We start from the raw sequence: 26,816 nt of genomic DNA on the forward strand, positions 1-26,816 counted from the left end.
TCTGACGCTTGTCCACCCTGCCCTGTCTGGGAGCCAGACAGGGTGGCTTTACGGCGACTGGTGTATTACAGAGGAGCCTGGTTCGCTGTGCGCCCATCAAGTGTCCACCCAGCCCCTGCCCTGAGCCAGTCCTGAGGCCTGGCCACTGCTGCCCGACCTGCCAAGGTGAGAGCCCTGACCCTTCCCTGGTAGAGCTCCAGGTGGGGATGTCACAGCATTTCTTCAACTCCAGAGCCCATTCTGCTGGCCCTGACCTGGGGGGTTTGGTCAGGGGGGAAGCGATGCCCGGCCAACGCTGCTCTGGAGCTGAGGTGCCTGGGCTCAAATCCCGCCCTTGCCATTTCGTGGCCGGGTACCTCTGAGGGAGTTACTCTGAGTCTCGATTCCCCATTTGTGAGGTGTGGATAATGCCATTCTATACCTTGATAAATGCTGAGCATTTTCATTTGCTATGTGCACGGAAGACACAAGGGGGCCCCCCCTCCAAGAAGACCAGTAGAGGGTGACACTGAATCACACACCAGTACTATCGCAAAGGCAGTATTAGAAGCAGGTGCCGGGCACTGTGGACACTCAGAGGAAGGAGACCTAATCCAGCCTGGACACAGGAAGGAAAGCGTCCTGGAGGCAGCGCGTCCTGAGTGAACCTTCAGGATAAAGAGCAGTTAGCCAGGGGAAGGGTGGAATAAGGCAGAGGGCATTCCAGGAAGAGAGGAGAGCTTGCACAAAGGCTCGGGACTGACAGTCATGTGAGGTGGGTGTGCGGTAGGCGGGAAGGTGCAAATGTACGCGAATGGCCAACGCTTACAGCGAGAGGTGAGGAGGGGCCAAGAGCTGGGGGGAGGTGGGCATGGCCACAATGGGTCCCGGGAGGCCTTGCACTGGAAGCCCTCAGGAGTCTAGGCAGAGGCATGGCCTGGTCTGGTCTGGGCTCAGGGCATGTGAAAGAGGGTAGGGGCCGGCTGAAGCTGCTATCCAGGCCGGCTCCTACCAGGCTTCCTCTGTGCCCATCTTTACCTCAACCCCAGGCTGCACGGAAGGTGGCTCTCGCTGGGATCATGGCCAAGAGTGGACTGCCCCTCGGGACCCCTGCCGGATCTGCCGGTGCCTGGTGAGTCCCTCCGCTGCTCCCACACCCCTCACCCCTCCCCATCCCCAGGCCAACCGTATTCATCCCTTCATTTCACTGAGCACATCCCCTATGCACTGGGAGGGGACAGAGGTGGAGAAGACCTGATCCCGGGCGCTATGAGGGTGAGGATGGGGTTGTGCCCACCTGTATGCCCAGTTCTGAGCATCGTAGATGTGCAGCGTGGGTTTTCGAATGAACTCAAAGAGCTTGCAAGCTCCGGAAGTGAGGCAGGTCAGGATGTGACAGGCAGCAACAGCTCGGGGGAGAGAGAAATGCAGATTACGTGGAGACATCTAGAACTGCGCTGTCCCGTCTGTGGCCACCACCGCATGTGGCCACTGAGCCCTTGAAAGTAGCTGTCCAGTTGGAGATGGGCTGAAGTGCAAAATGTGGGATTTTAAAGACTTAGGACAAAAGAAAGGAATATAAAACATCTCATTGCTAGTTTATGTTGAAATCACTTTTGGGACGTGCCTGAGTGACTCCGTCGGGTAAGCAACCGACGTCAGCTCAGGTCATGATTCCATGGTTGGAGGTTCGTGAGTTCGAGCCCTGAGTTGGGCTCTGCATTGACAATGTGGAGCCTACTTTGGATTCTCTGTCTCCCTTTCTCTCTGTCCCTCCCCTGCTGGTACTCTCTCTTTCAAAAATAAATAGGGGCACCTGGGTGGCTCAGTCGGTTAAGCATCTGACTTTGGGTCTGGTCATGATCTCGTGGTCCGTGAGCTCGAGCCCCGCATCGGGCTCTGTCCTGACAGCTTAGAGGCTGGAGCCTGCTTCGGATTCTGTGTTTCCCTCTCTCCCTGCCCCTCCCCAAATCATGCTCTGTCTCTGTCTCTCCCTCTCTCTCTCTCAAGAATAAACATTAAAATTTTTTTTTTAATAAATAGACATTTTTTGAAGTTTTTTAAAAAAGAAATAACTTTTAGATATAGTCAGTTGAATGGAATATATATTAATATTTAGTTTCATCTGTTCCTTTTTGAAATTTGACTGCTAGAGTAATTTAATTTATTTTATTTTTTTGAGTGAGAGAGCATGTGTATGCAAGCAGGGGAGAAGCAGAGAGAGGGAGAGAGAGAATCCCAAGCAGGCTCCGTACCCAGCACAGAGCCTGACACAGGGCTCGATCTCACAACCATGAGATCATGACCTGACCCAAAATCAAGAGTTGGACGCTTAACCCGCTGAGCCACCCAAGCACCCCTACTAGAGAATTTAAAATGACTTACGACTTGTGTTATGTTTCTACTGGGCAACACAGATCTAGAAAATCTTCATGGAAGGGATGGTGTTTACCTAGGTCTTAAAGGGTGAGTAGCATTTAAGCAGGAAGAAATGGGGGAAGACATTCCAGGTGCTATGAACTGAATGTTTGTGTCTCCCCCAAGTTCATATGTTGAAATCCTAACCCCAAGGTGATCGTATTTAGAGGTAGGGCCTTTGGGAGGTGCTTAGGTCATGAGGGTGGAGCCCTCATGAATGGGATTAGTGTCTTTGTAGAAGGGACCCCAAAGAGCTAGCTCCTCTCATCAGCCACGTGAAAACAGTGAAAAAGCAGGTGTCTAGGAACCTGGAAGCCGGTCCTTTTCAGACACTGAATCTCCTGGCACCTTGATCTTGGACTTCCCAACTTCCAGAACTGGGAGAAGTAAATTTCTGTTGTCTATAAGCCCCCCAGCCTATGGGATTTCATTACAGCAACACAAGTGGACTAAGACACCAGGTGTAGGGAACAGTCAGGGCGAAGACTGGGGGAAGAAGGTGGGGACGTGGAAACCTCATGTCCAGGCAGGGAGCATCCTGAGAAGGGTTGTGTTTCAAGCCAGAGCCATACAGCTTCCTGACAGCCTACCAAGGTCTGAAGACTCCACTGCCAAGGCCATGGGGCATCCATCCCCTTTGCAACCACGTGCCTCCCTTCTCTGTTCACATGGACCACCCTCCCGACACCTGTGAGAAGAGTCACTGGCTGCCCACTTACGGGACTGGACATAGTGAGCCCTGATGTAGGTGGGAACTCTAAGGGCAGGGGTCTGTCTGGGAACAGCCGTGGCGAGTAGCAGCAGCTACTGTTGACTCGCCAGCTTCCAGAGGTGGCTGTCACACCGGACGCCATATCTCATTTCATTCCCATAACAAGGCTGTGAGGACAGGACTATTTACTGTCTTTGCCGATGGGTAAACTGAGTCACAGAGAGCTTCATTAACGTGCTGGGTTATACATCTGTATTACTTTCCTAGGGCCACCATAACAAAGTACCGCAAAGGGGTTTGGCTTAAACAACAGAAATGCATCATCTCGTGGTTCAGGAGATCAGAGTCCAAGGTCAAGGTGTCCTTCCGAGGGCTGTAAGAGGGAATCTGTTCCAGGCCTCTCTCCTGGCTTTTGGTGGTTTGCTGGCAGTCCTTGGTATCCCTTGGCTTCTGCCTTGATCTTCCTGTGTGTGTGTCTGTGTTCAAATGTCCCCTTTTTTAAGGACGCAGTTTTTGGAGGGGCCACCCCACTCCAGTATGACCTCAGCTTAACTAATTATATATGCAGTGACCCTATTTCCAAATACGTCGTGTTCTGGGGTGCGAGGGGTTAGGACTTCAACATATGAATTTGGAGGGGGGCACAGCTCAACTCATAACAACATCTAGTAAGCGCATCATGGGAACTCGACTGCCATTTCTGCCACTTGACGGAGCTCTAATGGCCCCTTCCCCTGCCCGCTGTGCCCCCTCCCAGGAGGGCCACATTCAGTGCCGCCAGCGAGAATGCTCCAGCCTGTGCCCGTACCCTGCCCGGCCTCGTCCAGGCACCTGCTGCCCGCTGTGCGATGGTGAGTCTGGAGTGGGGGTCCAGAAAGCTCACCTGTGGCCCAGCTCAGTCTCCCATGAAGGCCAGGACTTTAAGGCACCCTATTCCCCAACAGGCTGTTTCCTAAATGGGCGGGAGTACCGCAGCGGAGAGCCCGTGGGCTCTGGGGACCCCTGCTTGCGCTGCCACTGTGCCGTGAGTGTGGCTGGCCTGGCAGGGAGGGCCTGGCTTCTGGGCCTGCCTCTTGAATGCTGATCAGGCCCTGTTGGCAGAACGGGAGTGTCCAGTGTGAGCCTCTGCCCTGCCCGCCCGTGCCCTGCAGACACCCAGGCAGGATGCCTGGCCAGTGCTGCCCAGTCTGTGATGGTGAGCTGGGGACTCGAGTCACCGGGAGAGGGGCAAGCACTGGCCCAAGAGAGGCTTGGGACGGGGGCGGGGGCGGGCGTTTAGACCTACAGGAAGCTCCCTTGAACTAAAAGTACAGGACAAATCCTTGATCGGCCTAGGCTCCCGTCACCACGGGTGAGGGTCACGTTCTCACCTTCTCATGGCACACTGGGCACCATGGCAGGGCCCTTGATCCTGGAGGTAGGGGAGGCTGGCTCATCAGGGTTGGGGAGGGGGGTGGATGCTTTGAGGTGACGTGAGGCTTCCCCATCAGCCTCCAGCCCTGCCCCCGGTCCCCCTGTCCTCCTGACCAGGCTGTGAGTACCGGGGACACCAGTACCAGAGTGAGGAGACCTTCCGACTCCAAGAGAGGGGGCGCTGCATCCGCTGCTCCTGCCAGGTAGCCAGTCGCGCCCTCTCACACCCCAGATCTGTCTCACCCCTTGAGGACCTCTCACCCGGCATCCCTCCTAGGCTGGCGAGGTGTCCTGTGAGGAGCAGGCGTGCCCGGTTGCTCCCTGCGCCCTGCCTGACTCTGGCCCCCAGCTCTGCCCAGGTATGTGTGGGGAGGGAGAGAAAGAGGAACAGCTTCAAAGGAGTGCTGCTCGCAGGCGCTGAAGACGGAGGGCTTCCTTCACAATAAGGGGGGGCACTGTCCGGTCCACCAGCCACTCCCAGCGTGGGGTTAGAGGCCACCGTAGGCCTGGCAGAGCCAGGGCCCTGTGGTCTGGGAAGGTCAGGGGTGGCAGCAGGTGTCTCGGTTGCCATGGTGACAGCCCCCCTTGCGGCAGCCTGCGTGCTGGATGGAGAGGAGTTTGCTGAGGGGGTCCAGTGGGAGCCTGATGGTCAGCCCTGCACGGCCTGCTCCTGTCATGATGGCGTGCCCATGTGTGGGGCTGTGCTCTGCTCCCCACCCCCCTGCCAGCACCCTACCCAGCTCCCCGGTGAGTGCCCCACCCTGATCTGGCCTTTCCCCCCTGCTTTGTCCAGCCCACCCGGATCAGCTGGGCTCTGATCAGTCTGCCTCCCCCAGGTGCCTGCTGCCCCAGCTGTGAGAGCTGCACCTACCATGGCCAAGTGTATGCCAATGGGCGGAACTTCACGGACGCGGATAGCCCTTGCCGCGCCTGTCGCTGCGAGGTACCACCCCAGGCTTGCTACTGCCCTGCTGAGCCCCTCCTGGAGCCCACCCCCATTGCCCTCTCCCCTGCTCCCAGGCTGGGACTGTGAGGTGCTCCTTGGTTGACTGCCCTCCCACAACTTGTGCCAGGCCCCAGAGTGGACCCGACCAGTGCTGCCCCAGGTGCCCAGGTATGTGCTTATTACACCTGTCTGGCTTGGGGGCCCCGGAGCCAGCTCTCCCATGGCCCCACGGGCTCAACAGATACCCTAGCAAGCAACAGCCTTCTGAGTTGTTTTCAGACACAGCTTGGACTTTCTGCAACTCACAGGGTATGGGTAGGAGGGAGAGTAGAGAGATGTTTATCCCTTCGTGTTCCTGTATGTCCCTTCCCTCCTGTTCTGTATTTCCTCCTCCAGTACCCTCACCGGTCAGATATATCCCTGTGTCTATATAAAGCAGCTCCATGCCACAAACGTTTGGGTCTGATGCGCGGGAGACTGGGTGCTAGGATGCAGTGTAACCTGGTCCCTGCTCCGCCCTCCCGGAGGGTCTGTACCAGAGCGTGTATCACAAACACAGGCACGTTCATGCACGAGCTCCTTGGCTGTTCACCCTCAGAGGCATACACACATGCATCAGGTAAATGGGCTCAAATATGCCTCCACATGCGACCGTGTGCTCGGAGAGATACCCATGCCAGCATACACAGACCCTTCTTCCACTCTCTCCGTGGTGCTTCCTGCTGGCATTTCCTCAGTGGCCCTGGACTCCAAGGATAGATGGGCTGCCAGCCCATGCCTAGAACTGTCAGTCCTCGCCCCCACTCCTGCCCCTCTCCCTGCCCCAATGCTCAGACTGCATTCTGGAGGAACAAGTATTTGTGGATGGCGAGAGCTTCTCCCACCCCCGAGACCCCTGCCAGGAGTGCCGGTGTCAGGAAGGCCATGCCCATTGCCAGCCTCGGGCCTGCCCCAGGGCCCCTTGTGCCCATCCACTGCCTGGCACCTGCTGCCAGAACGACTGCAACGGTGAGGTGGATGCCATGGGGAAGGGGGGGGGGGGCGGTCTCCTGGGATGGCTTGGCCCCATCTGCGGGCTTTTAGGGTCGGAAGGGCAGCCTACCCGGGGAGGAATGGGCCCCTCCCAGGCCTATAGCTGCCCCCTCCCCCAGGCTGTGCCTTTGGCGGGAAAGAGTACCCTAACGGAGCAGACTTCCCCCACCCGTCTGATCCCTGCCGTCAGTGTCGCTGTCTGGTGAGTCTGCCACCTGGGTGAGAGGAGGAGGCTAGGGGAGTAGGGGTGGGACTTGGGAGACCAGGAGAGGGCCCCCAAGGTGGCAGTCAGAGGGGTGGGGGTCTCCTCAGCCTCCCACCACTAACCGGCCTGGCGTGGGCCCTCTGTTGCAGAGCGGAAGCGTGCAGTGCCTCTCCCGCCGCTGCCCGCCGCTGCCCTGTCCAGAGCCGGTCCTGCTGCCCGGAGAGTGCTGCCCGCAGTGCCCCGGTAGGATGCGCACACCCCTCGGGCAGATCCGCACGGGAGGGAGGGGGGAGCCTCCGCAGCCTCTCCTTGGAGCCCTGACGCGGCGCGCGCTCTCTGCAGCCACCTCCTCCGGCTGCCCGCGGCCAGGGGGCGGGGTCCCGGCCCGCCACCTAGAGCATTTCTCCCAGCCCGACGACCCCTGCCGCCGCTGCCTCTGCCTCGATGGCTCTGTGTCCTGCCAGCGGCTGCCCTGCCCGCCTGCGCCCTGCTCCCACCCGCGCCAAGGGCCCTGCTGCCCGTCCTGCGACGGTAACTGGCGCCCCCTCCCGGCCTAGGCAGCACCCCACCCCCACCCGCTCCCTCCAGCTCTGCCCCCAGCCTCACCCTACTCCGTCCCCTCTTATGACATGTCCCCCTTCCTCCAGCCCCTAACACTGTGCGACCCTAGTACCCCCCCCCCGCCACTCCTCCGGGCCCACCACTCCCACATCGGGGTTCTCACTAAGAATGTGGGGGACACCGCCCGGTTGGCAGGGCCAGGGGAGCCGTGGTCCTGGCAGACGGCCACCACGACCGCCACTGCTCCCGCCTTGCTTGCCTGCCCGCCTAGGCTGCCTGTACCAGGGGAAGGACTTTGCCAGCGGGGAGCGTTTCCCTTCGCCCACTGCCTCGTGCCACGTCTGCCTCTGCTGGGAGGGCAACGTCAGCTGCGAGCCCAGGGCCTGCGCACCTGCTCAGTGCCCCTTCCCCACCCGGGGTGACTGCTGCCCTGCCTGTGATGGTGAGGGGCAGGGGACCGTGGGGATGAGGGGCTGGGAAGGCCGGGTCAGCGTCATCTTTACTGCCCTAGAGTGAGTCCCCAACATCTGTCACCGTAACAGAAAACACTGGACTAAAACCTGGAGTTTCTCCTGCTGCTGATGCTATTTGGCTCTGTGACCCTGGGCAAGTTACATAACCTCTCTGGGCCTAATTTTTCTTAATTGAAAAAATACATTTTAAACTGTGTATTTTTGTAAAACACATATAACATAAAATTTACTGCTTTAACCATTAAAAAAAAATTTTTTTTAACGTTTATTCACCCTTGAGAGACAGAGCACGAACGGGGGAGGGGCAGAGAGCGAGGGAGACACAGAATCTGAAGCAGGCTCCAGGCTTTGAGCTGTCAGCACAGAGTCGACGTTGGGCTCGAACCCACGGACCGTGAGATCATGACCTGAGCTGAAGTCGGACACTCAACCGACTGAGCCACCCAGGCGCCCCCTACTTTAACCAGTTTTAAGTGTAACTCTAATTTTAGCTCCTGAAAAAAAGAGAGGGTTGAACAAGGCCCACTCAGTTCCCCAGGCTTCGGTCACTCTTGTACTCTCTTAGCAACATTTGCTACATAGCCTCTCGCATCTGTAAGTTTATTTAGTTAACTATTTTTCTTCAAATTAACCTTTTATTCTCTTAAAAAAAATTTTTTTTAATGTTTATTTAGGTTTTTTTGAGAGAGAGAGAGACAGAGTGTGTGCCAGGGAGGGGCACGCAGAGAGAGGGAGACACAGAATCCCAAGCAGGCTCCAGGCTCCGAGCTGTCAGCACGGAGCCTGACGCAGGGCTCGAACTCGTGACCAGCGAGATCACTGCCTGAGCCGTAGCGGGACACTCAACTGGTTGAGCCACCCGGGCGCCCCATCCTTTTGTTTTTAAACCTATTTAGAAAGGGGTCTTTATATCATACTGTAAATGAGTTAGATTTTCCAGGAATGAAGATTACCATAATTATTAATACAGTTAAAAATAGAACATTAAATTTGAGTCAGAAACTTTTGCCTGCCAAGGCTTTGAGACGGAGACTTGCCTCTCTCTCTCTCTCTCTCTCTCTCTCTCTCTCTTTTTTTCTGTTAAGACTTTGTTTCTTTACAGCAGTTTTAGGTTCACAGCAAAAGCGAGAGGAAGGTACAGAGATTTCCCAAGTGCCCCCTGCCCCCAACACATGCACAGCTTCCCTCCTTATCAATATCCCCCACCAGGGATTTGTGGTTACTACTGACACTTCATTATCACCCAAAGCGCCTTCTCTTTTTAAAAAAAGAAGGTCAGGGGCGCCTGGGTGGCTCAGTCGGTTAAGCGTCCGACTTCGGCTCAGGTCATGATCTCATGGTCTGTGAGTTCGAGCCCCGCGTCAGGCTCTGTGCTGACAGCTCAGAGCCTGGAGCCTGTTTCAGATTCTGTGTCTCCCTCTCTCTCTGCCCCTCCCCTGTTCACGCTCTGTCTCTCTCTGTCTCAAAAATAAATAAACGTTAAAAAAAAAATTAAAAAAAAAAAAGAAGGTCAGCAAGTGTCAGAGAGCTGCTTGCCACAACCCTGGGATCCCGTCCCGGTCCCTGATTAATCAGGGGGCTCGGAAGAATATTGGAAAGACGATACCTTGATCAGTGTCTCCTAAGCCATCTTAGGCTATCTCCAGCTGTCCCCAGGTTAGAGAAATTGGTACCTTCTGGCTGGGTGTGGCCTGTTGAACATCCAACTCTAGGGACAGATTCCTTGTGGGTCTTTCCAGAGAGATTACAGGCTGAAAGGGGAAAGTGTGCCCTTTGGCTGGTGCCCCATCCCAGACTCCTTTGCTCCCCCCACCCCACTCCCCCCCCACCCCCGTCTCCTGCCAGGATTGAGCCTTCTCCTTGCCCCCAGTTGCTGGGTCTTTGAGGCCTCAACTGGGGCCCAAGGTCAGAACTGGATGACTGCTCACCTCTCACCATTTCTGCCCCCTGCCCTGCCCCTCCCTGTCCTCTCTTGAAGGTTGCGAGTATCTAGGGGAGTCCTACCTGAGCGGCCAGGAGTTCCCGGATCCTCGAGAGCCCTGCAATCTGTGTACCTGCCTTGGAGGCTTTGTGACCTGTGGCCGCCAGCCCTGTGAGCCTCTGGGCTGCAGCCACCCGCTCACCCCGGCTGGACACTGCTGCCCAACCTGCCAGGGTAGGACAGCACCTGCCCTTCCTGCCCCTCCTGGAGCCCCCAGGGGCCCAGCTGGTCTTACCACCATCACCACACAGCAAACCCACGCCCTGTGCTCTCCTCAGACCCCTGAGGATCCACACCCTCCTGGCTGTCCCTGCTGTCTCCTCAAACTGCCTTGCACTTCCAGAACTCCCTGCTCTTAAATTGCCTCGTCGCCTTCCTGAGATGTCACATCGCCAGATTCAAACCCATTCGATGGCTCCCATGCCCCCTGAGTGACCAGTCACAAGGGGGAGCGTCCCTCCCGCCTGGCTTCCCTTTGCCCACGCTCCTGAGCCCAGCCCATCTCTTGCCTTCAATTCCGGGTGTGTGTGCCCACTCGTCACGTGGGCCCCACAGACAGAAACTTCCCAGCGGCCTTTGACCCCACCTCCAGACCTGACTCCCTTCGCGCACTCAGGTCTCGCCGCTCACAGCCTGGCCAAAGCCTCACCTTCCCGGCCACCGTGGGCCACACTTATCTCTCCCTCTCTGACTCCCTAAGCGTTGGTAGGGGTCGTCAGGACCAGCTGCGTGTGTGGCCATGGGGGGGCTGCCCTGATGGCTGCTCTTTCAATGCATTTCCTGCTCTGCCAGGATGCCTCTATCATGGGGTCACCGCAGCCCATGGAGAGACCCTTCCTGACCCACTCGACCCCAGCTGCTCCCTCTGCACCTGCCAGGTGAGGTGGCCTTTGGGGAACGTGGTGACCCTTCATCCCTCGATCCTCCTCTCTGGCCCGGAAGAGCTCGTCTCCTCACCCAGGTCTCACGGGGGACCATCTAGCGGAAGAGGATTGGATTCTGGTCTCCTGGGCCGAGGGAGGGAGGTGGGAGCCCGGCAGGCTCAGTGGGGGCATCCTGCCAGGGGGCAGTGTGTAGCCTGGTTTCAGGTTGTGATGACACGGAGTCGGGAAGTAGCAATTGACCTCTCTCCCCCCAGGAAGGTTCCGTGCGCTGCCAGAAGAAGCCATGTCCTCCAGCTCTCTGCCCCCACCCCTCTCCAGGACCCTGCTTCTGCCCTGTTTGCCACAGTGAGCTGCCTTCCGCGTGCCCCAGCCCCCCATGCTCGTCCCCACCCCTCCCCCCTCTTTCTGTCAGGCCTGAGCGAGGTCGGACAGGGCGAGGTGGCACAGCCCCCCACCCAAGAAAGGTCTTTCCCACAGGCTGCCTCACCCAGGGCCAGGAGCACCAGGATGGGGCAGAGTTTGAGGGGCCCCCAGGCAGCTGCGAGTGGTGTCGTTGTCAGGTATGGTGGGGGGGGGGGAGGGCGTTGACGTGGGGGCTAGGTCCCCATGCCTCTGGGGCGCCTGGCCTAGAGGGCAAGTCCCTGAACCTGCATCTCCTGCAGGCCGGCCAGGTCAGCTGTGTCCGGCTGCAGTGCCCCCCTCTGTCCTGCCCACTCCAGGTCACGGAGCAGGGGGGCTGCTGCCCTCGCTGCAGAGGTATGCCCAGCCCCACGTGGCTGCCCCCTGGCCTCTGCCCCCGGGCCCGATGCCCCGTACCGGCCCCCCCTCCCTCTCCTTAGCTCTCCTCCGGCCTTCCCCCCTCCCTGGCCACCCACCTGGCCCTCCCACACCTTGGCCCTGAAGCTCTCATCCCTGCAGGCCTTTGGTTCCTCCTACCCCTCCGTGCCCCTGGCCTGCCCAGACCACACCCCCTCAAGACTGACACCTTCCTGACCACACTAGTCATCATCAGAATCGTACCGTGTGCCACATTCTGAGCTCAGCACTTGACACACAGCTCACTTAATCCGCACACGGTCAAATAGGTACTATTATCACTCCCATTTTGCAGATGAGAAAACTGAGGCACAAAGAGATAACATCGCTTGCCTATGGGCACGCAGCTGGTAGGTGGCAGTCAGGATGTGCATCTAAGCCATCTGGTTCTAGAATATGAGCCTGTTTTAGGCTGCCTCCTGGCCCTCACCCTCATACGCTGCTCAGCAGGGTGTAGCTTCCACAGAACTGTCACAGCGTCTCACGCGCCCTTGAGGTAGGCAGGACAGATGAAATCCCCATTTAACAGGTGAGGAGACTGAGGCTCGGAGAGATTGTTACCTGGGGCACATGGTTAGTGATGGAGCCTTTCATTCATGTCACATGCATTTATTACATGCCTGTTGCATGCCAGGTGCTGGGCTACCACCAACAGTGGCTGCTGCCTGGCACAAGGTCTAGCAAGCAAGCAGGCACGGAAGGGGATAAGAACCGGGTGTTCCGACCCTAGCCCAGGGTCTTTCCCGTCCGCCACAGGCAGGAGCACTGCCCCAGGCCATCTTTCCACCATATCCCTATAGATCCCCCTCCTGGCACCCGCATGCCCTGCTGGCCACCCAGGGTGGGGGGACAGGGGCACACGTGCAGAACCAAGACTCAGAGCTCGTCCCTGCCCACCTGGGACACAGGCTGCCTGGCTCACGGGGAGGAGCACCCGGAAGGCACTAGCTGGGTGCACCCCCAAAGCCCCTGCTCCTCCTGCATGTGTCATGAGGGCGTCGTCACCTGTGCCCGCGTCCAGTGTGTCAGCTCCTGTGCCCAGCCCCACCGAGGGCTCAGCGACTGCTGCCCTCGATGCTCTGGTACTGGGAGCCTGGGGCGGGTGAGGGAGGGCGGGGAGGCAGCACTTCTCTCCGGGCTGGGCCGCAGAGACAGGCTGCTCCGGGAGAAGTGACCCCCCCCACTGTTGCACACACCCCAAAATCTGGAGCCGGGGGCATCCCCTAGCATTCTTGCCAGCCTGAAGCCTCCCTGGTCCTGTTCTGCCCCAGACTGTGAACATGAAGGTCGGAAGTACGAGCCAGGGGAAAGCTTCCAGCCTGGGGCAGACCCGTGTGAAGTGTGCATCTGTGAGGTGGGTGAGGGCAACGCCGAGGGGCTGGGCACCACAAAGGGGGCAGCCTGGACACCATGGGGAGCAAGCAGTATGCGGGTCAGAGATAGGAATGTGCCCCCTGGGGCCAGGAAGCGTGGGGCAGGACAGGCGCTGAGCGGGGTGGGGGCAGTGGGCAGCCCTCCTGGCTGGAGTTTAGGGTGGGTGTGTATGGGAGGTAGGGGGAGCCCTTCGGAAGTGGTTGGGGGGCCTGTTAGGGAATAACATTTGAAAGTAATGGTGAGCCGATGAATGACATCCTATGCCCAGGGATTTGGCAGGGGAGGGGAGGAAATGGCATGAGAGTGCAGGGGCTCAACACTCATAAGAAGGTTCAGGCCCGGGTAACTGGAAAGAGAAGGGGACGTCATCTCCTGGGACTAGGGCATGGGGTGAGGAGCGATCTGGGGAGACGTTGAGTCTCTGCAGACTGGAGTTTAACCTGCCCAGGGCGCACCCAGCAGGAGGTGCAGCAGGCCGATGGAAGGGCTTGGGGTCCAGGGAAAGAGGGTGGCTCTCGGCTTTCAGGGCCCGGGACCCACCCCCTTTGCTCACTCATTTTTGTAGCTGCAGCCTGAGGGGCCCCCGAGCCTTCAGTGTCATCGGCGGCAGTGTCCCAGCCTGGTGGGCTGTCCCGCCAGCCAGCTCCTGCCCCCTGGGCCACAGCACTGCTGCCCCACCTGTGCCCGTGAGTCCCTGGATGTGGGGGTAGACAAGAGGGTAGGACTGCCATCCCCAGAGTGACACTGGAAGTCAGTCGCTCTCCTCTACAGTCCTGGCTCTCACCGGTTTTTTGAGTCCAGTGGACTATTCAGGAAGCCCTGGCTGGTGCGGCCTGCACCTCTCCCCCACCCCCAGAGGGGGACTGGGGAAGCTGGCAGGGAGGGATCCCTGGACTCTGAAGCCAGGCGCAGTGTGGGGAGCATCTTGCCCAGCAGGTGGCGCTGTGGGATGGGGTTTTGCAGGTTGCGGGCTTCTTGAGGGCCGTAATGTGAGGCCAGAGGGGCTACAGAGCTGGGGAGGTATTCTTACCAACACTTGTTAGCATGTGCCTCAGGGAAAGAGAAAAGGACTAACATTTAGTAAGCACCTACTGTATGCCGTACCCTGTACTTGGTGTTTTTAATAAACACTATCTCATTTAATTCTCATTTACCCAGTGAGCGGTGTTATTATTCCTTTTTACAGATGAAAAAACTGAGGTTCAGAGAGATTGATTAGTCTGCCCAAAATGGCCCAGGCACTGAATGCTGGAGCCAGGATTAGAACCTGGAGTACCTACCTGGCTCTCTGTGCTTCCTTGTGCTGTTTTAGCCAGGTAATATAAAAGGAAATAGGAGAGGGAGCAGGCGAGGCCGGCAGTCCGAGTGTCCTTAGTGACCTTAGGCTAAGGAAGCCACACCTTGTCCACTCCCAGGCCCTCCACCCTAGTAGTCTGCAAAGTTCTTTTTAAAAAGCCCCAACTTTTCTTTGCGGACCCAAGAGGAAGGAGGACTCATCCTCTTGGAATCAAGGTGCTGGGGATATGGGTATGTCCCAGGCCCAAGAAGTCTGGGGACACAGCGGGTAAGTGGGCTTTTGCCCCCTGCTTCCCCTCTCCGTCCCCGACGCTGAACTCTTGTCTTCACAGAGGCGCTGAGCAACTGCACAGAGGGCCTGCTGGGGTCTGAGGTGGCCCCGCCGGACCCTTGCTACACCTGCCAGTGCCAGGTGAGCCCCCCCCCCCCCCCCCCGCCCTGGGGATTCCCAGAGCTCTCTCTTCTTCCTCCTCTGTGCACTGTGGCAACAACTCCTCTCCTGCCGCTCCAGGCTCCCCGCCCACTCCGACACGTATCCGCACACCTTGAATATCATATCCGGCCTCCACCCTGCTCCCTCCCTGTTCTTCTCTACTGATGGCGTTCACATGCCCTTCCACAGGACCTGACATGGCTCTGCATTCACCAGGCCTGCCCTGAGCTCAGCTGTCCCCCATCGGAGCGCCACACCCCCCCTGGGAGCTGCTGCCCCGAGTGCCGAGGTAAGTGCCGGCCTTGACCTCTATCCTGTGAACACGAGCCCAGGGGGGAGACAGGAAGGGTGGCATCCAAAGGCCAAGGGGGCAACCTGAGGTCTGTACTTCAAATGTGGGCTTCGTTCTCTTGTCGAAATGAAGGGTCATTCAGTGGGGTGCAGGAGGTAGAGGAAAGCAGAGGATGAAGTCTGGATACTCAAGGCCTGGCCTGAGGCTTGTCACTGGGCTCAGAGGCCCCAGGCCCATTGGACAGGCATTGCACTGAGCTGGCAGCTGGCTCATGGGAAGCTTCCAGCCTGTGACTCTTTGGGCTTCCAGGACCCTTTCCACTTCCCTCGCACTGGTTGCAGGGCCTGCCATCTGGTAGGTCGGCTGGATACCGGTTGCGGAAATCAGCACCATCGGGGTGCTAGCGGAATGGCGCGGGCCTTCAGGGTGCGCTCCAGGGAGGAGGACGCAGTTGGGAGGACCATGCTCCCCCCTCCTCACTTCTTCGTCCTCAGAATGCGTGGTGGAGGCCGAGGGCCGGAGAGCGGCGGATGGAGAGAGCTGGCGGGACCCTAGCAACGCTTGCATTACTTGCTCCTGCCATGTGAGCTGGGGGTGGTGGGCAGGTATAGGGTGGGGCGCCTCCCTTACAGATGGATAAAGGGAGGAGTCTCAGGACACTGGACCAGTGAATATGGGGTCTTTGAGGTAATTAGTAAAAGGCGCCCCCTCTGGGTGAGAGCGGGCAGTGGCATCCCTGTGCCCGGGGCAAGGAACTAAGGGCTGGATTTCATCCCCCCCTGGAACAGGAAATGGGTGTTCTTGTAGGGCGGGGGCAGAGAGAAGGGGCTGCTGCCTCAGACTGTGACCCAGAGGCTCCCAGAAGTGTGAGGCCAGGCACCCCAGGCCCTGCAGGAAGTCCCTAGAGCAATGACATCTGTCCTCAGCGGGGCCGCGTGGAGTGCCACCTGGAGGAGTGCCCCGCCCTCTCCTGCCCCCAGGGCTGGGCGAAGGTGCGAGAGGCTGGCAGCTGCTGTGAGCGATGCCAAGGTGCCAGCCAGAACGATGGGAGTTGGGGACGAGCGAGACCCAGTGTGAGGGACGGGCAGCTGACCCTACCCCGCTCCTGTCCCCTCAGCCCCCGCCCAGTCGTGCGCGCACGAGGGCCGGGCGGTGGCCTCCGGGGAGCGCTGGGCCGTGGACGTTTGCACCACTTGCTCCTGCGTGGCAGGCACCGTGCGCTGCCAGAGCCAGCGCTGCCCGCCGCTCTCCTGTGGCCCCGTGAGTGCCGCGTCTAGGGCGGTGGGGTGAGTGGGCATGTGGCAACGCCTTCCTGGTAAGACCCGGCGGGAGGAAGGAGGCAGCGCTCGGGTAGCGAAGGGCACCGCAGGGAGGGCGAAGTGTCTGACGGGATCCGGGGCTGAGGCCAGGACGAGGCCCCCGCCCTGAGTCCCGGCAGCTGCTGCCCCCGCTGCCTGCCCCGACCCGCCTCCTGCATGGCCTTCGGAGACCCTCATTACCGAACATTCGACGGCCGCCTGCTGCACTTCCAGGGCAGCTGCAGCTATGTGCTGGCCAAGGACTGCCGCGGAGGGGACTTCAGGTGCGCAACCCCCTCTGCCTTCTCCCTAACTCCCCACACCTGTCCCTGCTGACTACTGCACCTGGGCCTCTCACGCCACAGCGTGCACGTGACCAACGATAACCGGGGCCGGAGGGGTGTGGCCTGGACCCAGGAAGTGGCGGTGCTGCTCGGAGACGTGGCCGTGCGGCTGCTGCAAGGCAAAGAGGTCACGGTGAGCAAAGCTGAGGACCCAGGGATGGTCAGTCCCGTGCTTTCCGCTGTCCCGACGTCGGCCCTCCTCCTGCCTCCCTCCTCCAGGTGGACGGGCGCCCTGTGGCCTTGCCCTTTCTGCAGGAGCCGCTGCTGTACGTGGAGCTACGGAGACGCACCGTGATCCTGCATGCCCAGCCCGGGCTCCAGGTGCGGCGCAAGGGCCAGTGGGGGTGTGGGAGCCTTGGACCTGTTCAGGCCTCTATCTGTAGAGGGAGTGCGAATACCAGCTGGGTCCCGTGCCAAATCAGGCCAGTGAGGTCAGAAAGTTCTGATGGATTCTGAGGGGAGGAAAGGAATCATGGTCGGAGACCTTGGGTGCAGGGAAGGGAGGTCTGAGCCTGGTTTCTAATCTTGATTCAGTCACCAACGCAGTGGGACTCTTAGGCCAGTACCAACTCTCTGGGCCTGTTTTCTTATTGGTAAAAAGGGGGAACAATTCAGGGGAGGCCAACTAAGGTCTACGTGGTTTCTGAAATTCCTTCCAAATCCCGTGTCGAAGAGTAAATTTCTCCCTGCCTTCGGCAAGAAGTACAATTTGTAAATTCCTAAAACAAGTCTCGTCGATACTTCTGATCCGGACTCTAATTGTGCTTCATCCTCTCTGAGGCCCTAATGCCCATGAGAAAGTGAATCTCTGAAGCATTTCACCAGGGGGCCCAGTTCAGGGGTGCCGATGGGAGAAGGTGCCCTCCTGCCGGAGCTGTGGGCAGCTCTTCATGTCTTCTGTGTGTGCCCAGGACTCACAGAGCACGTGCCAACTTGGCTTTGGCCAGGGCAGCCTCCTTTCCACGGGGAACCTCTACCCGCCCATTCTCCTCCCCCACAGCATGGAGTGTGCTGACAGTGCATGGGGCCAGGGTGGACCCTGGGCTTCTGGGGGTCCTTACCTTTCTCCATTCCCCGATTCCAACCTCTCTGCCCAGGTGCTGTGGGATGGGCAGTCTCAGGTGGAGGTGAGCGTGCCCAGCTCCTACCGGGGCCAGATGTGTGGGCTCTGTGGGAACTTCAATGGCTTTGCCCAGGATGATCTGCAGGGCCCTGAGGGGTTGCTCCTGCCCACAGAGGCTGCATTTGGAAATAGCTGGCAGGTGAGTGGCACAGGAGCCGGGTGGCTGAGCGTGATCATAGAGCAGCCCTCTTATATGGAAAGGGGGGTGGGCACGAGATGGGCTTTGCAGCTTCAGGGTGATTTGGGGGCTTCTTGCTTCTGTCGTGGTGCTGGGGGAGGCAGCGTGGCCTGTTAAATGAGGCCTCATCATCCGAATCCGCAGGCCCTGCCTTGCCACTCACTGGCTGTGTGACCTTGGGTGAGTCACTTCACCTGCTCTGGGCCTTAGCTTGTCCAGCTGTAAAATGGGGACAAGGAGAAAGTAGCTGGTGCTTCCTTTGCTATTCTTGTAGGGAGATTTTTGGAGCTAAACCAAAATATTTAGTGGAAAGTGTTTTTGAAGCACGTAGCACACAGAGATCAGCCGCCAGTGGATGCTGTCACATCAGGGTCACTCTTGCCACCTAGGTCCCAGAAGGGCCGGGACCCAGTCGGACATGTTCCAAGGGCCGCGAGGTGGATCCGTGCAGGGCAGCAGGTTACCGTGCCAGGCGTGAGGCCAACGCCCGGTGTGGTGTGCTTAAGTCCTCCCCGTTCAGTCGCTGCCACTCTGTGGTGCCACCAGAGCCCTTCTTTGCCGCCTGCGTGTATGACCTATGTGCTTGTGGCCCCGGCTCTTTGGCTGACGCCTGCCTCTGTGATGCCCTGGAAGCCTATGCCAGTCACTGTCGCCAGGCAGGGGTGACACCTGCCTGGCGGGGCCCCACACTCTGCGGTGAGGGGGAAATGCCCAGCGCGAGTTGGGGAAGAGGGTGGCACAGGGCTCAGGTGTGGATGTGGTAGGAACAGGTGGACCGCAGGGGTGAGCAGGGCACCTGGAGCGCTGCCGGGGTGCCCCTGTGACCCTGCCTTCCGCTCCACCTGCAGTGGTGGGCTGTCCCCTGGACCGCGGCTTCGTGTTCGATGAGTGTGGCCCGCCCTGTCCCCGCACCTGCTTCAACCAGCACATCCCCCTGGGGGAACTGGCCGCCCACTGTGTGAGGCCCTGCGTTCCTGGCTGCCAGTGCCCCGCAGGCCTGGTGGAGCACGAGGCCCACTGTATCTCACCCGAGGCCTGCCCCCCAGTCCAGCTCACTGGGGACCAGCCACCCAGACCTCCGCCCAGCCCTGGCCAGTAGCCAGGACACCAGGACTCATCAGGTCAGAAGCCTCTCCTTCGAGAAGAGCTTCCACCCTGGCCAGAGCCATGGAAAGAGTGCCCCACCCAGGCACTGGGGTCCTGTGTCCCACAAAGACCTCACCGTGTTCAATCAGAAGCAGTAAAATTGGGGCCTCTCCTACAGCTTACTTGTGTGTATGTGTCTTTTCTCCTGGTGCTGGGATGGTGGGGGCTTGGAATATGGGGTACAGCAGCGGTTAGTGTCCCCAGGATCAGAGAGGTGGCAGCTGTGGGAGCTGAGCCTTCACTTCTTGCACCTACCGTACCCTGGTGTTGCCTGGGAAACCCTGCAATGGAAGGAGGACCTAGGTATCCTGGTCCCAGCTCCGTGCTCACACTATGTCACAAGCGTAGCCCATGGTCCCCACATTGGTACCTCTGTGGATCCATGTGGAATCCTGTCAGGAGGCTGAGGGGCACGGAGAAGGGGCTCAGTTTCCCCACATGGCATTCCCTTTCCTCTTGATTTGGGGAATACCAAAGGCTAGGCACCTCCTGGGCTATTCTAACAGCTGGTGACATAGGGACCCTATGCCTGGGGTGGGGAACAGAAGACACAACAGACTGTGATGAAATATGGACACACGTCGTGCACGCATGCACACACATACACACACACACACACACACACACACACATACCTCAGAAACCCAGATAAACATGTGCGGCACATGCATGGGCCCATGTGTGCATTCACAGCCACACCCACCCTGGACGGACATGTGAGCAGGAGACATCCTTGTAGGGGAAGGAGCATGGGTTTTGAAATAGACAAAAAGTCTATTTCCTTGAAAAGTCTGTCTTCAAAAAGAACTCTGGTTTTTTTTGGCTGTGACCTTGGTGTTTTAGGAACTTTGGCTAAAAGACCGGGGTGGGGGGGTCCTCCATTCTCATTGCCAGGTCCCTAATCTTTCAACAGGAGTGAAGAGAGAGTGTTGGGCTAAACTGAGATGGCCTGCCCTGCGAGCTTAGCCCGCTTCTGCTGAGGCCCACGGGAGAGAGGTGGCCTCTTTCTCTCGCGGAGCCGTTTCAAAGCAGCAGGCACGCAAGGCTGCTCATGACAGCACAGCGTGTGAACGTCACAGGCCAGCTCGTGTGTTTGCACCTCCCCTCGCTGTGACCTGTACAAACCGTGCCCTCGCCTGATGCATCTCGCATGTTGTGAGGAGTAAACAGAGTGACCTGTGGCCAGCACTTTGCACGTGGACAGCTTGGAACAAGCCCTTGGGAAGTGCTCACCGTCGTCCGGCCTGTGGCTGCTTGCGCCTGGGACCGTGTTTCCCCCAAGCCTGTTTATCACGGCCATTTGCCTCCAGATGAGGGGGACGTTGCCACATGTTAGCTAGGGCAGTTTACTGTCTAGGCTGTTTTCTAATCTGTAAAATTGGGATAATGATAGCACCTACTTCTCGGAGTTGCTTCAAGGACGGATTACTTGTATGTAGCCTTTTGTTTCCTGCAGATAGTAAGCTGTTGGTAGCTGCTGTTCGTATTGGGCATATTACGTGTGGATATAATGCAGTTGCAAGCTTCACATGTATACGTAAAACACGTACCCGGTCAGGATTGCCAACAAGCATATGCAGACACCTCTCCCTCACACTGCCATCCCCCACAGCCAGGAAACCCATATCGGAGGCGGGCCAGAGTCTCTGTGAGACTTGGCTGGGTCCGGGCCCTGGCTCAGATGTCAGGTCCCTGCATTATTGAGCTCAGGAGCCTTTGTCTCCTCCTCATTCCTGGTCCTCCCTTCTCCGGGCTCCAGCAGCAGAGGAGAGGAGGGAGGGGACGTCTGCCCTGGCTCCCCAACCCCATGGAACAGGCAGCCGCCCCCGGCAGCCGAGGGCTCCCTTGTAGCCAAAAGCAGGCCTTAGCTCTGTACCAGTACCTCTTTAGATGCCCTGCGGGCCTGGGCCCACTCCAGGCTGCGCTGCAGCAGGTGAGGGAGGTGGGGCATTGTCTCCAAAGGGCACGGTGGAGGCCTGATGCCATCCTGTCCCCCCAGGTGCAAGAGAGTCGGGCCTGTCCCTCGGGACTGGAGCTGCCCACTGTGCTGCTGGAGATGGAGCGGAGCCGGCGGGCCCAGGAACAGGTAGGGGCTGGCCGAGGGGCATGGCAGAGGGCAGTGCGGGCACCCCTTCATGCTCTGGCAATGCATCTTTTTGTAGCTCCTGTGGGACTTGGAGCTGCTGACCGGGGCGGGGCTGGGCCTCTTCTGGCCCCCCCGGGCCCAGCTCTGCGGTCTGAGGGACTGGGCCCAGTGTGCATGGAGCCAGCTCAGCAAGCCCCGTGGTAGGATGGGTAGGGGCCCCGAGCAGCCGAACAGCTGGGTGAGCAGGGGCATGGCTGAAGGCAAGGGGGTCAGTGTGACATCAGGGTGATTGTGGTGGGGAGGAAGGTGAATGGGGTGTGGGCTTTGGGCACATATGGACCTGGGTTGGGTCTCTGTTTTGATGCTCCCCGTGGACTGTAAGCCTCTGTTTTCTTAGCTGCAAAATGGGGACGATAGTAGATCTTACTCAGAGGGAGCACCAGTGAACTCATCCATGGAAAGGGTCTAGTGGCACCCAGGACCTGTTAACTACATACAGGCTATTACCATGTTGCAATTAACAACTATCTGCGTCAAATCAACTGCATGGTGACATCTAGAAGCCTTTTTAAAAAAATTTTTTTTAATGTCTATTTATTTTTGAGAGAGAGAGAGAGAGAGACAGAGTGTGAGTAGGGGAGAGGCAGAGAGAGAGAGAGAGAGAGAGAGAGAGAGAGAGAGACAGAGTGTGAGTAGGGGAGAGGCAGAGAGAGAGAGAGAGAGAGAGAGAGAGAGAGAGAGACAGAGAGACAGAGAGACACAGATTCTGAAGCAGGCTCCAGGCTCCGAGCTGTCAGCACAGAGCCTGACATGGGACTTGAACTCACAAACTGTGAGATCATGACCTGAGTCGAAGTTGGACACTTAACTGACTGAGCCACCCAGGCACCCCTAGAAGCCTTTAGACACGGCTGCAGCATGGGAGGAACGCGAGCCTGGCATGGCTCCTGAGGGCAGAGGCACTGATGCCTAGCCCGGGGTGCCCGGACCTTTCCCTTCAGGGCTGGTGGCTGGGCTGACCCGTCTAGGAGGGAGGGTGCTATGGTGACTGGGAACTAGGACCGTGCCTCCTAGTCTGATTCCCAGTCACCAGTTGTCCAAGGCACTCTGGGCAAGTTGACGGCCATCTCTGAGAGCCAAGGCATCCTCAGCTGTAGCAAGAGGGGGTGTTCATGGTGACTGCTAAGGAAGTGTTCAGCTGACATTGTTGGTCACGACTGCGGTCTCATCTGAAGGCTCGAGTGGGCAGGAGAGCTCCATTTCCTCACAAGGAGGGGAAGAGGACAGGGTCATACATGGGCTTGGATACCAGGAGGAGGGATCATTGGGGGCCACCTTAAAGGCTGCCTACCACACTGGGGAATGATGCCCTGCGGACTAGGGCACCCTCCAAACTTTCCAGAGTTCCAGGCCATGCCCATTGCCTCAGGCTGGGGACTCCCTGAGCCAGAACCATCAGCTTCCTGAGGGGTGAGTCTTTCTCTTGGGAAATCCTGTTTGTTTCATGTTGCCACACAAAAGGGCCAAGCACTGGACCCTTTTTCCTATCTCCTTCCACGGCCCTGCCTAGCATCTCTTTCTTGTGCCCAAGGCTCATCCTGGGGCCCCCACAGCCCCTGGAAAGGGTGACCCCGAGTTCCAGCTGCTGGGATCCAGTGGTGGGTGCAGGGGCTGGGAGAGGCTGCCCTGCACTGGGGTGGGGAGACTGGCAGACGGGCTGCCTCCCCTTCCAGAGCCCGTGGGCTGTGAGAGGTGTATCTGAAACAGCCTCTGTACTCCCGCAGGGGGCTGGCGGTAGTCCCATCATCAGCCCTGGATCTGGGTGAAGCTGCGAGTCACAGAGACCCAAGGTGGGCGAGCCCTGCTCTGCCTGCAGAGTCCACGCCTGGTACGTGGACACCTTGGCCGGGTGGCCAGACTAGAGCTGGAGGAGGTGGGAAGTCCTCATCCCAAGTGCCAGGATTCCAGTCCCCTCCTCACTCATTCTTTGTCTCATACTTTATATTGGGTGCCAGGAGCACCCAGGGACAACAAGCAGGTTTTATTTTATGTCCTAGTTCCACCTGGTTGGTAGCAGCTGTCCCAGGCACAGGGTCCAGGAGGATTCTGAAGCTAAACTGAGGGGGGGGGGGTGGGCAGAGTGCACTGGGAAGGACTGTTCACGGCAGCCTAGGGAGGGGGGAACGGAACAGCAGCTCCTGCCCCTGCATCCTACCCTCGCATCAGACACCCAGAACATACAGAGCACAAGAGAGACTCGGCCCCATTGCTTGGTCCCTGTCACTGAGGAGATCACAGCCTAGCGAGAGCGTGACCGTAAACAGGCAGTTCGAATTCTGTGGGATGGACGCTGTGAACCCTGGGCCTATTAATTTAAAGGGAACAGACTCTCCAGTTATTTGTTAAATCAGCCTAGTGTAGCCATAAGCCTTTAATTGTTCCGTCGTGCGCGTGAGAGAAGAGCGAAGCACCAGTGCTCGTTTTTCTGACTGACGGAAAGTTTTACAGATAGAGGATCTCTTGGGGAAACAGAGATACCAATGACAACATTATAACCAGAGAAATAAACTATCAAGTAAGACAACAAATCAAACTGTGAGGGGACAGGTTTTGGGGGTTATGTTCCCTGTTCATGGCAATGATTTCTACAGGCTTGGGAGCCTGGTCACAGACTCCTTTGCTCAAAAATTCTTCAAAAGACATTTCTTTTCACAGAGAACATGCCCATTTGGTTACTGTTATGCAATGTGGATGTGTGAATATTCATAAAGATGGAATAGACTTGTGAAAGTTCTCCATTTAGGACCTTACGAAATCAAGTTCTTTTAACTACTTTTATGGAGGCAGGATGACTCTCCTTCCTCCACAGCTGCAAGGGAGCAGTGACATTTCATTTCTTTTTTTAGATGTCTTTTGTTAATTATGAAACTTGCAGTTTTTAGGCCAGGCTCCAGCCGAAAATTTCATTTCTTGAGTTTCATTTGATTTCACTGTCAGCAACCAAGAAAGAGCTACAGAGGGTTTTTCTTAATAACAGTCAAATAAGGCGTATACAGTAGGTTTCTTTATGGGCCTACGCGGGCCCACCAGGATGAAGGGGGGTGTTCTTATGAGGGCCTGACAAGCTGGCCAACAGACCCTTCCTGCCCCGAAGCATCCTCTGGTGGTTTTGAGGACAGGGGTGTGCAGATTCTTCTAAGGTGTCCTGCCTCAGCTGGGAGGATGAGGAAGATGTGGTCGGCTGCTGGCAGGCAAATCCGACAAGCAGGCACATGACAGGCAACGTGAAGACTAGTGGACCCATGAAATGTCATAGCCTTGGAGTTCAAACATCAGTCCTCAGGGCATCCCCTTCTCTCATGTGCTGGCGACTCCCTAGGCTTCGTGGTTCCAGCTCAGGTGGAATGTCTGTGAGGGGCTGGGGCATGAGCAGAGGGTTCCCGACATTGGTCTTTCTCCCTCAGGCTGCCTACAAGAGCTGAACCCCACCACCAGCTTTGGGGACCCAGGAAGTTCTGAGTTCAAGGTGAAAGAGTCAAAGTGCCCTGGGCAAGGGCCCTCTCGGATTGGGAAGAGCAGGGGTGGGGTCTGCCTGGGAGGAGCCTACTGGGGGGAGGTGGTCCTACCTCCTATAGCCAGGGGGAAGAAGGGACCGCCACTGAAGTACCTGTTACACAACATAAAATAAGTTTAATGAATTCAGGAATCAGGCGAGGGCTGTAATGGAAGTGAGGCCCACTAGGACAGCCACTGAGGTCTCCAGGGTCCCTTGGGGGAAGTGGGCCTGGCACGGGGATTCCCTCACAAGCCTGGGCCCAAATGCTCTTGCTTCCCAGAACCTGGCCCAGAGGGCAGAGAGGAGACAAGCAGGACCCACAACCCGGAGGCCCTGTCAACAGCCATCCGTGAATGTAGGCGGTCGAAAGCTCACTCAGGGAGCCCCAAGGCTCTCGGGCCTGCCCTCCCGGGGCCTGCCAGAACCCCAGGTTCCCCTGGAGGTGCTGGGCTGGAGCCTGGGCCGGGAGAGAGCGGAACTTCAGAAACTGCTGAGGATTGAGATTCCTCAGAGGCAGAGAGAGGGGGACCCTCAGGAGCAGAAAGAAGAGAGCCCCCAGGGTCAGAGAGGGGAAGCCCCCCAGGGGAAGAGCAAAGAAGTTCCTTCCAGACACAGAGAGAAGACACACCAGGGTCAGAGTGCGGAGGCCACTCAGCCTCTGAGGGAGGAGGTCTCGGAGTATCCCAGGTGTGAGGCTCCCCAGAGTGAGAGGAGAGAGTCTCCTGAAGGTCAAAGAGGAAATAGCCCTAAGTGCCAGAGAACGGAGGTTCTCCAGGAGCCACAAGACCCGGAAATGAAGACCCTTCAGACTTCCCCAGGCCCTAACTGGGAGGTGGCTGAGGGAGAGGTGCCTACACAACCCCCGGAGGAAGGCGGCTCCCTGGGAATTTCTAGGGATCTCTGTAGGTCCCTGGGAGAACAGATGCCACAGCAAAGGGGTAGGGAGAGCCCTGGCTCCGGGGAAAGGGCCGCCCAGCGGCGAGAGTCAGCACCGGGCGCGGGAGAGCAGAGGGCCGCCGGGGAGCGGGTACCGACTCCCCTTCCACCCCCGAGGCCCCCGACCCGGCCGCTGCTCCCAAGGGCAGGGGCCGAGACGCTAGAGGCCCCAAGCACTGGGAGCTCGGGGCAGCAGGAGCGCCCCCCAGCTCCCCGGGGGCACCCAGGGCTGATGCCCGACCCGCACGGGCTTCAGGATTGGGAAGAAAGCCCAGGCCCGGCGGAGCAGGTGCCGGGCGCCGGCGGGGAGCCGAGGGGCGACGCGGAGGCCCCCAAGGCCTCGAAGGCCGCGTGGCCCTGGCCCCCGGGCAGGGAGAAGGCGTCGGCGGGCGTGAGCGCGGTGCAGCAGGAGACCGCTCTGCAGCGGCTGCTGGAGCTACACCGCGCGGCCAGGCGCCGGCGGCGGCAGGATCGCGAGCAGCAGCGGCTCCGGGTGCGTATCCGCACCTGCCGGCCGCCTTGAGGCAGGCGGGGCCCGCCGAGGACCGGCCGGTCGGCCGGCCGCTGACAGCCGTCTCCCCGCCGCCCCCCCCCCCCCCCCCCCCAGGTCTTGGAATGCCTCCGCATCGCCAGGAACCGCCACTGCCGGGTGCACCCTCTGGGGCCCCCACCCAGCCCAGCTCAGCTCCCGCCACAGGCAAGGCTCCCAGAAGGCGGTGGCGTCACCACTATCAGGGCCAGGGCGGGGGGAACGCGGGGATGGGGGAGGGGAGGGCTGGGTCCGAGCTGGGCGCGCCTCCTGGATGCCTTTGGAGTGCACACTTGCACTGACCCCGACAGAGGGCGGGAGGGGGGCGTCAGTCCGGGTGCTGCCCCCTGCTGGCTCCATCAAGCCCGCGGGGTCCAAGGCCGGGGCGCTCAGCGCTCTGCACCGCCCCAGGAGGACGCGGCGGGGCAGCGGCGAGCCCTGCGGCAGCAGCTGCAACAAGTGCATCGGGAGAGGACCCGGCGGCTGCGGGCCCTCGGGACCAGGTGAGGGGGAGGATGGGGAGGCTTCTGGGGCGATCTTCCTCGAGAGGAAGAGAGAGGGAGAGCGAGAGGGAGAGCGAGCGAGATGGTTCTCTTTCTTGGACATCTGGAATAACCGGCCACTCTCTTTCAGGAACACCCGGAACTTCCAGCAGCTACTGTGGCCTCGCACTGAGGACCCTTTGCCAGGAGAGGAGCCCTCGCCCTCCGCAGCCCCATCTAGTCATTGCTGAATCCTCAAAGGGATGATTAAAGAGATGGGGATTAAAGAAAAAGCAAGTGCAGATTAGAGGGAGTTCCAAGAA

The 26,816-nt window shown here is 58.8% G+C and overlaps 2 protein-coding genes across 9 annotated transcripts in view; both read left to right on the forward strand.

Annotated features, from left to right (window-relative positions):
• KCP (kielin cysteine rich BMP regulator) overlaps positions 1–19,021 on the forward strand; it is a 39,431-nt gene extending 20,410 nt beyond the window's left edge. For 2 of the 8 annotated variants that reach the window (XM_058724346.1, XM_058724344.1), the window contains 34 exons: positions 72–165; positions 1,029–1,111; positions 3,867–3,960; positions 4,054–4,133; positions 4,211–4,304; positions 4,640–4,725; positions 4,800–4,881; positions 5,117–5,269; positions 5,359–5,465; positions 5,543–5,636; positions 6,303–6,476; positions 6,620–6,702; positions 6,855–6,948; positions 7,048–7,236; positions 7,538–7,708; positions 9,718–9,894; positions 10,513–10,598; positions 10,859–10,949; positions 11,082–11,164; positions 11,267–11,360; positions 12,329–12,502; positions 12,692–12,774; positions 13,360–13,480; positions 14,423–14,502; positions 14,713–14,812; positions 15,310–15,398; positions 15,742–15,844; positions 15,933–16,075; positions 16,225–16,397; positions 16,479–16,590; positions 16,677–16,778; positions 17,555–17,719; positions 18,148–18,454; positions 18,607–19,021. In XM_058724346.1, coding sequence (XP_058580329.1) covers positions 72–165; positions 1,029–1,111; positions 3,867–3,960; positions 4,054–4,133; positions 4,211–4,304; positions 4,640–4,725; positions 4,800–4,881; positions 5,117–5,269; positions 5,359–5,465; positions 5,543–5,636; positions 6,303–6,476; positions 6,620–6,702; positions 6,855–6,948; positions 7,048–7,236; positions 7,538–7,708; positions 9,718–9,894; positions 10,513–10,598; positions 10,859–10,949; positions 11,082–11,164; positions 11,267–11,360; positions 12,329–12,502; positions 12,692–12,774; positions 13,360–13,480; positions 14,423–14,502; positions 14,713–14,812; positions 15,310–15,398; positions 15,742–15,844; positions 15,933–16,075; positions 16,225–16,397; positions 16,479–16,590; positions 16,677–16,778; positions 17,555–17,719; positions 18,148–18,454; positions 18,607–18,857 — 4,212 coding nt within the window. In that variant the 3' untranslated portion in view covers positions 18,858–19,021. Of the gene's footprint in view, positions 1–71; positions 166–1,028; positions 1,112–3,866; positions 3,961–4,053; positions 4,134–4,210; positions 4,305–4,639; positions 4,726–4,799; positions 4,882–5,116; positions 5,270–5,358; positions 5,466–5,542; positions 5,637–6,302; positions 6,477–6,619; positions 6,703–6,854; positions 6,949–7,047; positions 7,237–7,537; positions 7,709–9,717; positions 9,895–10,512; positions 10,599–10,858; positions 10,950–11,081; positions 11,165–11,266; positions 11,361–12,328; positions 12,503–12,691; positions 12,775–13,359; positions 13,481–14,422; positions 14,503–14,712; positions 14,813–15,124; positions 15,170–15,309; positions 15,399–15,741; positions 16,131–16,224; positions 16,398–16,478; positions 16,591–16,676; positions 16,779–17,554; positions 17,720–18,147; positions 18,455–18,606 lie in introns of those variants that run through there. The other 6 variants (XM_058724343.1, XM_058724347.1, XM_058724345.1 and 3 more) reach the window with 6 other exon arrangements.
• Positions 19,022–19,482: 461 nt separating this feature from the next.
• Positions 19,483–26,233, forward strand: LOC131508529 (nuclear receptor coactivator 6-like; the record flags this gene model as incomplete). Its single annotated transcript, XM_058723546.1, has 8 exons — positions 19,483–20,335; positions 20,904–20,990; positions 21,067–21,228; positions 22,393–22,460; positions 22,775–22,878; positions 24,455–24,516; positions 24,827–25,975; positions 26,090–26,233. Coding segments are annotated over exons 1-8 (1,878 nt in total), but the record flags the coding sequence as incomplete, so codon positions are not given.
• Between the last annotated feature and the right edge of the window lie 583 nt (positions 26,234–26,816).

Source organism: Neofelis nebulosa, chromosome 4 (genome assembly GCF_028018385.1).
Source record: "Neofelis nebulosa isolate mNeoNeb1 chromosome 4, mNeoNeb1.pri, whole genome shotgun sequence".
Classification (NCBI taxonomy): Eukaryota; Metazoa; Chordata; class Mammalia; order Carnivora; family Felidae; genus Neofelis; species Neofelis nebulosa.